Source organism: Ursus arctos, unplaced genomic scaffold, assembly GCF_023065955.2.
Source record: "Ursus arctos isolate Adak ecotype North America unplaced genomic scaffold, UrsArc2.0 scaffold_2, whole genome shotgun sequence".
In the NCBI taxonomy this organism is placed as follows: Eukaryota; Metazoa; Chordata; class Mammalia; order Carnivora; family Ursidae; genus Ursus; species Ursus arctos.
In genome coordinates this window covers 54,916,876-54,930,156 of record NW_026622874.1, presented here as the reverse complement: position 1 = coordinate 54,930,156, position 13,281 = coordinate 54,916,876, and the positions used below count along the sequence as shown (strand labels likewise).

Below are 13,281 nucleotides of genomic sequence, written 5' to 3'. Positions count from 1 at the left end.
TCCTCAGCATTCCTAATCCCTACCTTGCCTTTAAATATTTTTTTTAAACCATACCGTCGGCTCCCGTACGCTTCGCGCTGTTAACGTTGTATTTGGGACCTCCTTCTTGTTTGTTGATTCGTTGAAAGGCACTGATTCATTAAAACAAGAAGCAAATACTTTACAAAACATTCTTTCTCATTTATCCCCCCCCCCCCCAACACACACACACGTGCACAATGCTTAAGCCCCAGGCATTGCCCCTTCCTGGAGAATTATTTCAGGATTAGTTAGTGACGTGGCCGTTAACTCAGTCGTTTGGAGGCTCAGGTGGTAGGTTTTGAGCCTTCAGAGCTCCGCGGTCTGTCAGGACCACTGCATCCAGCAGGGGGCACTGTGGTCCCCTGAGGGCTGCCGGGGCCTCTATGGGTTTGCATCAGTGTAACCCCATCATTCAAAACGTGTGCATCCATGGTTCACCATGATGTATTTCCAAGTTCCCTTTTTCAAAGAAAGCCAGGATTTGTCCCTCTTTACCCACCACGAAGGAGCATGCCTATATTATTTTTTTTCTTTTTCTTTCTTTTATTCTTTTTTTTTATTATATTATGTTAGTCACCATACAGCAAGCATGTCCACGTTAAAACGGAGTGAGGATTGTGAGGACTTGGTCTACACAAAATCAGGGAAGGGTTTAGAGCAGTTGGGTTTTTATAAAAATGAGAATCCCTAACCCCACCTCAGTCCCCCATCGGCAGAGCTGGGTGCCGGATACAGGAATATCCACTCTACTCAAGGTTCCCACGTGAGTCACATACGCACTAGAGCTTACGGACACCGAGCTTAAAGGTCCCTTTGTGAAGTCATAAGCAGATGTTTCAAAACAAGACTGTAGGATTAAACCAGTTTCCAGTTGAAGATACTACCACTCTTTGAGATAACTCTTGCTAACGCATTCTTTAGGAGCACGTGACCCAAAGCCAGAAGCCTCGAGTTCTCATTCTAGCCCATCACCTACAACACAGGCACGTGAGTTAATCTCTTCAAACCTCACCGACGGGGCTTCGGCGATTAGGGGTAAGTGTGATTGTAGCACTGCAGCCTCGTACAAAAAGCTTTCCCATCCATCCGAGCTCACAGGATTGCCAGGTCAACCAGCGTGTGCGGGCAACCGTGCTTTGCAGACTGCATGACATGCGACCGACGTGAAGGCATAATGAGTATGTGGACGTGGTTTTCGATCAAAGAAAAATCCTCTTGTTTTAGATCAAAATAGCTATTTTATTACTGATGAAAGTTAGCTTGGAGGATGTGGTTTAGAAACATAGAAGCAATTGAATTTCTCATGCTGAATCCCAGTGCTGAATTTATCCACCCAGCCTTGGGCAGCACAACACGAAACTGCAGGCTTCTCCCAACAAGGGCAGGGTTTTTCTGCCAAGCTCGCCACTCGGCTCAAAGAGACCTGGGATCCTGCAGCTGGAGGATGAGCAGAGCCCAAGAAGAAAGGTGGAGGAGGAGGGGCAGAGCTCAGTTGCTGCCTCTAAATTTACCAGTCAGGTCTCCCCTGAGGAGAGGAGTGTGAGGAGGCAGAGAGGACCCTAGACTAATTAACATCTCTTCATGTGGGTACATTGGGATATGTGCCATCTTAATCCTGAAGCGGTCTATTGCAGGGAAATTACCATCTCTGCCCCAAAATTCCTCCATTTTTGTTGTTGTTGTTGTTCTTTGGACCCATTGTGTTTACCCGTTATGCCTGTAGTCAGCCAGAAGTGGGACAGTATCTTCGACACCCCTAACACCAGCCACAGTTCCATTAGGGATCTTCCTGGGCAGGAAGTGTGAATTTTTGCCCCAGAAGTTTCTGAGATGGGTCAGTACAGTACATTATGTTCTTCAAGGCCTTTCTGTAGTCAAGATAGAAAATGTAGATTCTCTTCTATTTTCCATCTCAGTCTGTCTCCAGCCTGATCGACCAACATAACCTATTAGAAATTAGGCAGCGAGACCCAATGACACCATAGAGGCGCCCCCACAATAAAAGGTCAACAGTGAGGTGTTCTACATTGGAACTTCACTCCTCTCAAAATATCAAGTTACCAGGGACTCCAAAGCTCAAAATCCCCTTGCAAGTTAAGGTCCAGGGGCACCTGGGTGGCTCAGTTGGTTAAGCGTCCAACTCTTGATTTCCGATCAGGTCATGATTTCGGGGTCATGAGATCGAGCCCCGCCTTGGGCTCTGTGCTCTGTGGAGAATCTGCTTGAGATTCTTTCTCCCCCTCTCCCTCTGCCCCCCTCGCTGCTTGCACTCTCTCTCTCTCTCTCTAAAATAAATAAAATCTTTAAAAACAAAACAAGTAAAGGTCCAAAGAAGTTAAAACAAGAAATTAAAGTCTAAAGTTAAATTATCTCACCCTTGATCAAGGTTAAGTTAAAAGCCATTACATTTCACTTTCTTATTCTCTTTAGTCTCAACAAGAGGAGTTGTTGGTGTTCTGGATGGGGGTAAGGTTATCTCTGGGGCTAGAGTCAGGCTGTTTCCAGAAAAGGGGCTTTGAAGTTTGGATTAAGTCAACTCCAAATCTCCGATGTGCCCCTCTTTTTTTTTCTTTTTTATTACTAGTTTTTAATTGTGGCAAAATACGCATCACTTAAAATTTACTCTCTTAGCCACTTTGAAGTGTACAGTTCAGTGGTAATTTATTTAAGATTTTATTTATTTGTCAGACAGGGGAGGGGGAGAGAGACAGCACAAGCAGGGGGAGCAGCAGGCAGAGGGAGAAGCAGGCTCCCCGCCAAGCCAGAAGCCCAACACGGGGCTCAATCCCAGGACCCTGGGGTCATCAGGGTTTAATTATGGCACCATGTTTGCCATATTCAGGGGAGACAAACTCACCCTGTAAACGGTCTACTCTCTCAGAGAGTGGCATTTGGGACATTACTGCCTTAAACACATTTTCATGGTTCAAACGAAGAACACGATTAAAAAAGGATTCTAAACAAGGATTTATTTTCTGCCTGAGAAGCTTAAAATGTGGACACCAGCAACGGCCAACACTTCCGAGCTGCGGCGTAACGGAGAGGAAGGCAAAGCGTTCCACCCAGCCCGTGCCCGGCATATAGGCGGCAAAATGTCAGCCGTGCATCTGTGGAAAAGGGGCTCCTCCCACAGGAAGCAAGATGGTGGGGCAGGGGGCACTAACAAAATTAAAACTTCAAGGCACCACGTAAAACAGGAAAATGTGGTTGAGCAACACATTGCTAAGTCTTGAAATCTTTATTTTGTTTCTTTTCAGAAGCACTGTGAGCATGATGAAAAGAATACAGCTTTAAGAACTACGCTTCACCCCACCAGGCATTAACAGAGTCCAGAAACTATGTGAACAATCTTACTTGACATCCCCAAGACGTTTATATCTGTCCAACGAAAAACCAGAGGGGGAAACATGTTAATTTTCTCAGCCTTTTGATAGCACGTATACAAGATCTCTTAGCCCCACAAAAAGCTCCAAATATTCTCTAGAACTTCAACTGCCTTAAAATATAGACTTACATTTATCTTGGCCACATTAACGAGATCTGTTTGACCAATACATTTATATTTATGATGACTAAGGGCAGATTATGGTTGTTAAAATTTGTCCTTGGGACATGAAAACACTCCTCTGTCATTAATACATTTTGTAATATAAACTATGATGTCAGGTCAACGTAAAGGGTAAAAACGTTCCCAAAGTATGCACACATCATTTTTTAAAGCAATTGAGCCTAATGGAATAACAAAGGTCATCATAACAAACCATTACAGCCTTGGTCTTGGCAACTCTGGCCACAGAAGAATCTCCAAGAAACGATCATCATTCCTCCAATGTTATGGCATCCAGACGACAGGGATGGCTCGCAAATGAGTCATACAGGCTCAGATCCTCAGTAGCTATGTGAGCGCTGGACGATCAATTATTCATGTGTTTACAAAGAGCTTTCCCGGTTGATGTTAACCAGAGCTGCTTGCAAAGAGAGCTCTCCAGCTGTCCTCGGCCATCCCGGGCCTCCAACTAACAAGCGGCTTTAATTGCTGGGCAAGTCATCTGGAAGGTGCCCCTCCCCTAAACAGTGTAAACACCATCCCTTTGAAACTTTACTAGGTGTAAAAATATTAATCAGAAATAATTATGACAATACTTTATTTACAATAGTCCCAGCAAATCCCAAAGAGAGGGAGAGAAGTTAGCCTTGACTTATATCCCACAGGCCTCCACCAGGACTGGAGTCCGGACCACTGAAGGTATAGGTCAGGGATCGGTAGAGGGCCTAGAGCAGGAAATGAAGGGAAAGAATCAGGGGCCGTGGGCCTCAGTAGGGAAGTAGGAGGAAGCGCAGTCTAGAATGCTCTGTGAAGGTAAGGGAGCACAACTGAGGACCACCAAGAGTGAAAAGATTAGGCTGGTCAATAGCCAAACGTGAGTGAACTTGACCCACCCATCAAAATCAGCCTTGGAAGAAGTTAGATGAGAAGACACTTCTCAGCCCCTTTTGTTACTACAGCCTGTCCAGGAAGACTAATCATGTGATTAGGGCAACAACTCCTCTTTCGGAGCTAGGCCAAAGAGGATGCGACCAGATGGCCCCACCAGTCCCCTATCAGCTATGTTTTGAGGGAGAACAGGATCAGAGTCAAAGCTGTTGCCTGGGCCTCTTCCTTCAAGACAGTGCAGCCAAAGCAGACAAGGATACCTCAGGTACACTTCTATTATCTCAATTCCAAGTGCGTTTGTTGAATCCTTCAACCAGATTCTTCCCCTTGCTTGAAATTGGGCAACTTCAGACCCTGTCATAACTCACTCATCCATCTCTAAGAAGGTGGTAGAAGCAAACAATGTTCTTGCAGGTGTAAGATCATGGGATCCAGTGAGTATATATGTATGGCCGGGGCAGTAGGACCCCTGGGGTAGTTCTGCTTCAGGTAGAGAGAGGCAACTCTAGTTGCAAGTGGCGAGGGAAAGGGAAAGCTAACAGCTGGGAAGATAGGGCCCCGCCCTGGCGCATAAACGCCCCGGAGAACGGATGCGGCATTGTAAGGCCAAGACGAGAGTCTGTGCCACCCCTCAACCCCGATCCACCCTATCCGTCCGTGAATGCAGGTTTGGAAAACGAGTCCAAAGAAAAGGAATGCATCTCCCCAAGCTCCATAATGGGAAAGCTGGTCTAAGACGCTCTCTCTACACCTCCTTTAACCTTTCAAGCCTCAGTCCAGGGACGAGGGGGAAGACAGGAGGAAGCATCCAAGAGACGCCTCCTCATGTGGTTGGGGGCTCTTTTAACTCCCTCAGCCCTCTCATGAGTGCACCACTCTTGCTAATCGTGATTCCCTGCCCCTGGCTGGAGCTCCCTTGAGAGCTCTGGAGGTCAGCACAGGTTTCTCAGGCAGGGTCAGATAGGAGTTTGGAGGAGGGCAGCGTTCAACAGAATTCTTCGATGCAGGTCCCAAGCCTCCAATGAGTTGCTAGGCCTCTGAAGAAACCCTAAAGGGAGGCACGCAGGCCTTCCCAGAGTGCAATTCTTTTTTAGAAGCAACCCTCCAGGCCAAGTCCCAGAATTTCATGGACCAAGAAAACCTGGGGAAGTGTCGTGTTAGGACACAGCCCCAACGCCCTGGTTAGACCTACAGTCAAAGCCTGGTGTGAGAGCCGCCCCAGCGCCTTTGAGTGACTCTTGACCTTCTGCTCTCTGCCATCATGGACCGCTCCAATCTGTCACACTACCCGAGTTCTGGAGACACAGGCCAGGAGCTCTGGCTTGCCATCGCTGTTGGTGACAGCCTCATAGATAATTTCCCAAAGTGACAAGCCGGCCTGGCCTCCACCAAATGGGCAGCCCCCAACAAGCACACCTCCTCACCCTGCCCCCACAACCCTAAGGGCAGAAAGACAGGAGGAGGATCTCTCATTGCCAGACAACTGCCTGATTCCCACTAGGCCTACCCTGATTTTTTTCTGCCCTTGTGAGTCTAAGTCGCTGCTCTGTCTCCCGGTTGCAAAGCTCCAACTTTTTCTCTGGAACGGCCATGAAAGTGAGCCTTCGAGCAGTCTGCCCAGTGGAGCCTTTCCCACACTCCTCACTTCTGGATCTCCAGCTCTTGCTTGGTAACTCTCTGCTGTGATTACAGCACAAAGTCGCCACCCAGAATGAAACACAACACCCACCAAGAGTGGATATTTTGGCCTGACCTCGAATGTCCATCACCCACAGCTGTAAGACCTTTCTGAGGGTCTGTGATCGTCTATATTCCCGATCCTATATTTCAAGTGGAATTGTGTGCAAATGTTCGGTATCCAAAATAAACGAGACAGCAGCCCGGCCTTTGGCATGAACCAACTCATTAAATATAAAATAAACACAAGTAAATGGCTTTTAAATCTCCCTGACAGAAAGCTTGGCAACTACTCTGAGATTCTAGAGGTCATTGGAACTTCTCTCTCCAGACAGGAATCTTCCTCACACTCCGAGGGGCAGAAGGGGACTGCCGACAAATGATGGTGTCCGGGAACCCCCTCCCCCATTTGAGGATGGCTCTGCACTGCGGACAGTGATAGGGTCTGCAGGAAGGATGGCCTTTGACACAGAATGGGTCACTGGGGAATCGGATGTTACTATTTACAAAGGGTTAGAAATTCAGATCGAAGGCATTCAGCTTGCCACTGATTACAAATCTCTAGAACAGCCACAAACCAACCTGGAGTGTCTCACCAGTGCCTAACTCTTGGCTACCCTTATAGTCCATATTCACCTGGTTTCTTAAATCCTGTGTGAATTCTGTCACGGGCTCCCAAGGTCCCATTAGGAACGTGACTTGCTGAACTCTTATTTTTGCTTCAGTCTCTCTGTAGTTTCAGCATACGGTGGATTTATCGGGGAAGGTGATGGGCCAGATTACCTGATGGATTGTTTTCATTCTCCACTTCACGCCGAGTGTGCAGGACACAAATGGCAAGAATTCGCCAACCAGAAAACATACACGTGTGCACCTGTTCACTTCTAACATTACCTCAGAGCTAGGCTAGATTCCAATGATTACTAACCTCTTGTATAAAACCGACGTGGAAAATGCAGAGCTTTTGGTAAAAAGCATGTTCGCTTGACAGCCCGTCAAAGATGGGTGTTCGCCTGGGGAAGGCGTGTGTGAGCAGGTCCATTTGTAAGAGACCCGGTTCTGGTCAGGCGGCAGGATTATTGGCTTTGCCCATTCACATCAGTCAGCTTCAGAGTCTGATTTCTGTGCCAAGAAGTTAGTAAGATCTGAAACCAGTCAAAGTCGCTTCCATTTACTTACAGTTGGAGAACATTTTTTCATGATTTGGTCAGCTCCTAAGGACAAAATGCCAGTGAAAGAAATGGTTCATCAACTTAGTGTTAAAAGTCATTGGATCGGTAGAAAGATTGGATATTGGTTTTTAATGAACTAGAACATGCTTTCTTTTTCTCCTTTGAAAGTTTTCCAGTGGTTTATTTCAAATCACAAAATCACATTTCTTCTCATCCATGGACTCCAGAACTTTCTCACCCTGAGTTTGAGGAAGCGTACCCACTCACGAGTAAGGAGGCATTCCCTGTCATGAGTTGATGGGAACAGCAAGGATCTCAGAGGGCTTTGTGGCAGCACAGCCACCCTTCTGAGAGCTTTTAGGAAATGAAATACCTACAGCCAAGAAGCAGAGAGCACCTGGAGGGTACCCCCACTTCCTTAAAGAAAAAAAAAAGTTCAAGGATGGAAAATTAAAACCCATCCACCGGTATTTTTTCAATGTTTTCCACAGCATGGGCTGAGCTACCATTCAACACCACTAGGTGGCATCCTCTCCTTTCCCTTCTTTTTGCTCTTCTGCGAATACAGACAGGATACTATCATTTCCCTGATCAACACTGAACAGCCTCTCAGACAACATCAAACTAGGGGTCTTCCCCTCTCTAGTGCTACTGCCCACTCTCGTATGTTGGGAAAACTTTGGGATTCCTAATGAGATGTATTTGATATTTTCAAGTGTCAAGGCGAGGAAGTTTTTGTCTTGCTTTTCACACGTTCCACATCAGAGTCTGACAGCAATGCTGCTCTCATGAGTTGACTTTTACCCGGACGTGTCAGTGGTTCTCCAGACCAGAGACACTGCATGCTATGAAGGATCCATCAAACCCTCATGGATGTTGTCTGAGGAGGAACAGTGCCAAGTCCAAGATGACCTATGGAAAATTAACATCTCAAGTGTTTCCTGAAGGTCAGGCTCTTTATACTTTCTCAAAACTTAGTCTAGGGCCTGAGGAGAAAAATGATGTGACACTCCAGACTTATTTGGAGAGCTGGTTCGTCTCCATAGCATTCTTCCAGAACATTCTTCTCACTTGCCCACTCTTCCTCTTGCTCTTCTCTTCTCTTTCCCTACAGAGTGGTAATAAGATGATGGAGGTTAGCCCTCTGGGTAGGTAAATGGAAAAGAAGGAACACGAATCCCACCGTCACAGTTACACAAGGGGTTTTCAGAATTCTGTCTTGTCATCCAAATGACTTACTGAGTTCCTCTTAAGTTATCAAGACTGTATTTCTTCACCTTGTGCAAAGACACTGGGGAGCACTGAGGCACCAGGAAGTCCAAAAGACAAAAAGCTTGGAAGTCACAGACCTAAAGAAAATGCTGAGGTATCAGTTCCAGAACTGTGTTCCCAGTATTGGCGTTTTTGAGGACATTTTTTCAAAGGTATCTGACATTGCAGGACATGATTCCTACTAGTGGCCCAGCAGGTACACAGGGTCTCCCACTTTGATGGTCCCTGTGCTTTCCAGAACAAAATACTGCCCGAAGAGAGGTGATTTTCCATACGGCTTCTGCTCAGAAGGGTCACACAGACGATAACTGCAATAGGAGAAAGATCACAAGGAGTCATAGCAGAAGCAAGAGTGCAAACAGCCTATGATTCCTTCTCGGCTAAAGTCAATGTCCAACCCCTCCACAGGGCCACCAGGGGGCACCATTCCCACCGAAGTCTAACAGAACAGCGCCTCCCGGAGTTGTGTGGTGAGCAGCCTGCCCCTGGCACAAACTACAGAAGAGCCCCCGATGGCCAGACGCCACATCTTTCCTCCATGGAACGTTCCCGTTTGTGGCATTAAACGGTGAGGTTCTTGAGATGTGCAGACATACGTTACCACCTTCCTTTCCCTGGGCATCTAGAACCACCATCCTCCCAGTGCCTCAGGCTTGGAGCCCTGGAGGTCTCCAGGACCCCCTTCCCCTTACCCCCCCCCCTACTTGTCCGTAGTCACCAAGTCCTGAGGTTCTTCCTGCCCCACATCACTGGATTTGCTCGAGGTTTCTCCCACGGCCACCACCTTGCTTCCAGCACGCTCAGACCATTGTGACAACTTCTTAACCAAACTCTTTTCCTCATTCTCCGCTCCCTGGCTCCCAATTCGTTGTTGGTGGGACACTATATTTCTTAATTTTGCTCTGGCCTTAACCATGCCTAGGCTCAGACACTGTCAATGGCTCCCCAGTGCTTGCAGAACAACATTCCAACTCTTCAGTGGGGCGTGCAAGGCTCTCCACCTGGCCCCAGCAGCTTTTTCAAACCTGTCACCCCCTGCCCCTTCCCTGCCCCTGTGTAGCTCTCCACGGGATCCCTCAATGTCCTTTTATCTTGCTTTGCACTTCACTGGCTCCGAGACTCCTGTGGGATGTCCCTCTTCTGATTCCCCATGCGTTAAAATTCTACCTTCCCCTCAAGGCCCAACTCAAATGCCCCACCTGCCAGGAACGAAGCCCAGGAGACCCCTGCCAGGAGTAATTTTCCCATCCTCAGTGTTTCCCTAACTGCCCCTGGAACACTCCCATGCCCTGTCCTGTAGTCGGGGTACATGTCTGTCTGTCTGCAAGACAGAGGGTCCCTGACAGCAGCAGCTGTGACAGACTCCCTAGTACAGCTCACACCCAGCGCTGGGCCCCCCAGGTGCCCAGTGACCCACACAATCCTTCGCCGAATGGATGAATGTGTGGGTGACTGAAAGCCTCTATTAGGATCAGGATGAACATCTTTGCCTGGCGGAAAACACGAGCAGCCCCAGGCAGAGTGTGTGGAACAACATGGCGACATTCTCCCCGCTCTCCCCTCCACTGGGAGAAAGCTTTCCCTCAGTTTCTCACCAAAGCTAGCTCCAATTTTATATCATCTTTCTATTTCAAACACTTTTATAGAAAGTCTTCATTTCATTCTACAGTGTTTTAAAAAGGAAAAAAAAAACCACTTTTGTGGCAACCTGGCCCTTATTTTGTTCTTCACATCAGACATGGCGGATCAAATCCAGAGGCGCCTTCCGGGCCCCGCGGCTCCGGGCAGACTGCAGGCGCCCGGCCTGTCCCGTTCCCTGCGGGATCGCTGCGGCCTCTCCAACGAGGTTGGCCGAGCAAACAAATGAGCAATCAGCGAGTGGATGAAGGCCATGAGCCGCTGCTCCAGGCTGCCCTGCCTCCCCCCCACCCCCAGCACCCCCCAGCTTGGCCGTCAGGTCCCCGCAATGACCTTGGACCCCGGGAGCCCAGGTGCCTCTCCTCACCTGCCTCTCCCTCCCGTCAGCATGCAATACCAGGGACATTTTAGGATCTGTGTCTATCAGAGGACGGCCTCTTCAGGATCGGAGTTCTGTAGCCTGGGTCCTCCACTCGGATTATCTTGGGGGGCGGGGGGGGGGGTATTGAAAGTTCTAAAGAACTTCTCACACAGCAATCTCTTAATGCTTACAACAAGCCTAGGTGAGAATGTGGGTTCTCCCCACTTGACAGGTGAGTCTCAGAGGAGTAACCAGCATGCCCCGGAGCACAGATCTCAGTGGTCAGGCGGGGTCTGGCCACTCCGCCCACAGTCACCACGCTCCCTACCCAGATGTGGTTGATCCCTGGTCATCTACGTACCAGCTGGGTACACGCACAGACCTGAGAAAAACTGAGCGGGTTAGTATTAATTCTTGCACACAAAGGTTTGGCCGCTCGTGGGTTCTACCCGCTTGTTCCCACCAGCCACTCACATGGGCACTCACGCCCCCACCAGGTAAATGAGAGGGGAGGGTCCCTTCCAGCCCCGCCCCTTCAACCGTGCAGGGTGGGGCAAGAAAGTTGCTTTGTGCGAGCGCAGGTTTGGTCACCTGGTTCGCAGGTGGCAGTCCATTTCGTCGTCTAGGACTAGAAACGGGAAGCGCTGTGGCATTTGGAGAGCTGGCTGTCCGCGGGGCCCAGCCTTCCAGGACTTCCCTACAACCCTCCCCAACTCTCCGCCCCACCTGAAGCTCCCCTTAACACCGCCCCTGCAGGGACGCGGGAAACCCCCGTAACCGAGATCATGGGCGACCCCTTGTGGGGATGAGCGGGTACTGCGAGCGGTCTGCGAACCGTGTGCACACCAAGCTTTGTTCAACAGATTGCAAACAGAGCTGTATCTTCCTGGGATCATCTATGATTTTGTTCAAAGATATATTTTGGGGGGGGGGATTGATAAATTACAAACTCATTTAAAAGCTCCTTTTATTAATGCATTTTCTTTTTCAACGACTAGGAAACCTACAACTACTCTAATGAGCAGTTTCAAGACACTTTGTTTAGTTTAAACAGAGGTGTCCAAACTGGAAGGGTGTGAGTGGAAACACTGTTACCTGTAAAGTCCTCTGCACCGTGAGGGCTGCTCATTATTTACCCTGCCTGGTCTGCTTGGTTACTGGTCAATGCCCAGGCCATGACCACAAGCAGGGTCTCTGGTCATGGCTGGGTCCCCAACCTGCAGGCATGGGCCACTTCTGAGGCCCCAAGACCCACTAACCCGATGGCCAGGCTAAGAATGAAACAGTACTGTGAAGGCAGCTCAGAGGAGGCGAGTCCTAGAGGCTGAGCCGATCTGGGTTGGGTTTTATTTAATATAGCTTCAGAGGAGAGAGAGAAGCGTCTTCAGGCTTCTCCCTCTCCCAGAAGCGTCAAGTTCATAGACTGAGACTATCAACAACCAGAGCTTACATGGTCATTGTGTACAATATTTTATCATCTATTTTTTTAAATCATATTTATTGCCTTATTCAGATCAACCAGGAGCAGTATTATTAGTCCAGTGTTTACCAACAAGGAAACTGAAGCATCGAGAAGCTAAGTGACTTGCGGAAGTCACATGATCGGTGATAGAGCCAGATGGGGCTGGGGGTGTCTGTCTCCCCCTACAGTATTACTACTATATCTTTCTGTCTTTAGCTCAACACAGCCTAACACAAGTGGCCAATGTCCTTAATGCCAAAGTATTCGTGTGTCCGGTGAAACTTTTGCATCTACTAGGCAAACGTGCTTTCCTCTTTCTAGTAGGCTCCAGATGTTCTGGAAGCAACAATGACGGACTCCCACCACTCCTTAAGCTCTGGGGATCAGTGTGAAAGTCAGTCTCCCTTAAGAAAGAAAAGAGTAGGGGGCGCCTGGGTGGCTCAGTCGGTTGAGCGTCCAACTCTTGGTTTGGGCTCAGGTCATGATCTCAGGGTCCTGGGATCAAGTCCCATGTCAGGCTCCACACTCAGAGCAGAATCTGCTTGGGATTTGTCTCTCCCTGTCCCTTTATCTCCCCCTCTTGAAAATAAAATAAATAAATAAAATCTTGAGAGAAAGGAAGAAAGGAAGGGAGGGAGAGAGGGAAGAAGGAAGGAAGGAAGAGAGGGAGAAAGAAAAGAGTAATTCCGTCTTCCTACTTTCCCGCTAGGCATCAGGCCTCCTCTGTGCCGCCACTGCGGGGATTTTACAGACAGAGGCTCCCCTGGGCCTCCCGCTCGCACACGAGCAGCAGTGCCAGACCTGTTTCTTTTCCTCTCATTGCTCTGCCACCCCTCGCTCTGCCTGTGGGCAACAGGCTTCGGTGGGTAAGGCTGGTAGAGGTCTCCCTTGCATTCTCGAAGCAACACAGCCCCTGGGCACCTGAGGACCCAGGACAAGGGACAGCAGTCTGGCTCTGAGCAACCCGCCTGAGAGCGGAGAAGGTGCTCTGGACCCACTGTTTGCTGTGCTTCCCATGATCCATGTTGCGAGGCCCGGCCTTTCTCTTCTGGATTTATGGCCACCTGTCCTGGGGATGGCATGGATTACCCCATCTACGGCCATTTCCATCTCCGTAAGAGTTAGGGGAAGATACCTAGACTGGCTGCTCTGTCTCCTGGGGGATTAGGAGCCATCAGGGTGTGACCGCTGGGGAGCAGAAAGCCTGCGGAGGGTCAGGGGGTGGGGGGTGCTGGCTCCCTGT

The 13,281-nt window shown here is 48.9% G+C and overlaps 1 protein-coding gene across 5 annotated transcripts in view; it reads right to left on the bottom strand.

Moving 5' to 3' along the window:
- Positions 1–13,281, bottom strand: part of MTARC1 (mitochondrial amidoxime reducing component 1) — a 36,900-nt gene that overhangs the window by 3,078 nt on the left and 20,541 nt on the right. For 3 of the 5 annotated variants that reach the window (XM_057315582.1, XM_057315580.1, XM_057315581.1), the window contains one exon: positions 55–131. In XM_057315582.1, the coding sequence (XP_057171565.1) occupies positions 55–131 (77 nt within the window). Of the gene's footprint in view, positions 1–54; positions 132–3,244; positions 8,886–13,281 lie in introns of those variants that run through there. The other 2 variants (XM_026517299.4, XM_026517296.4) reach the window with 1 other exon arrangement.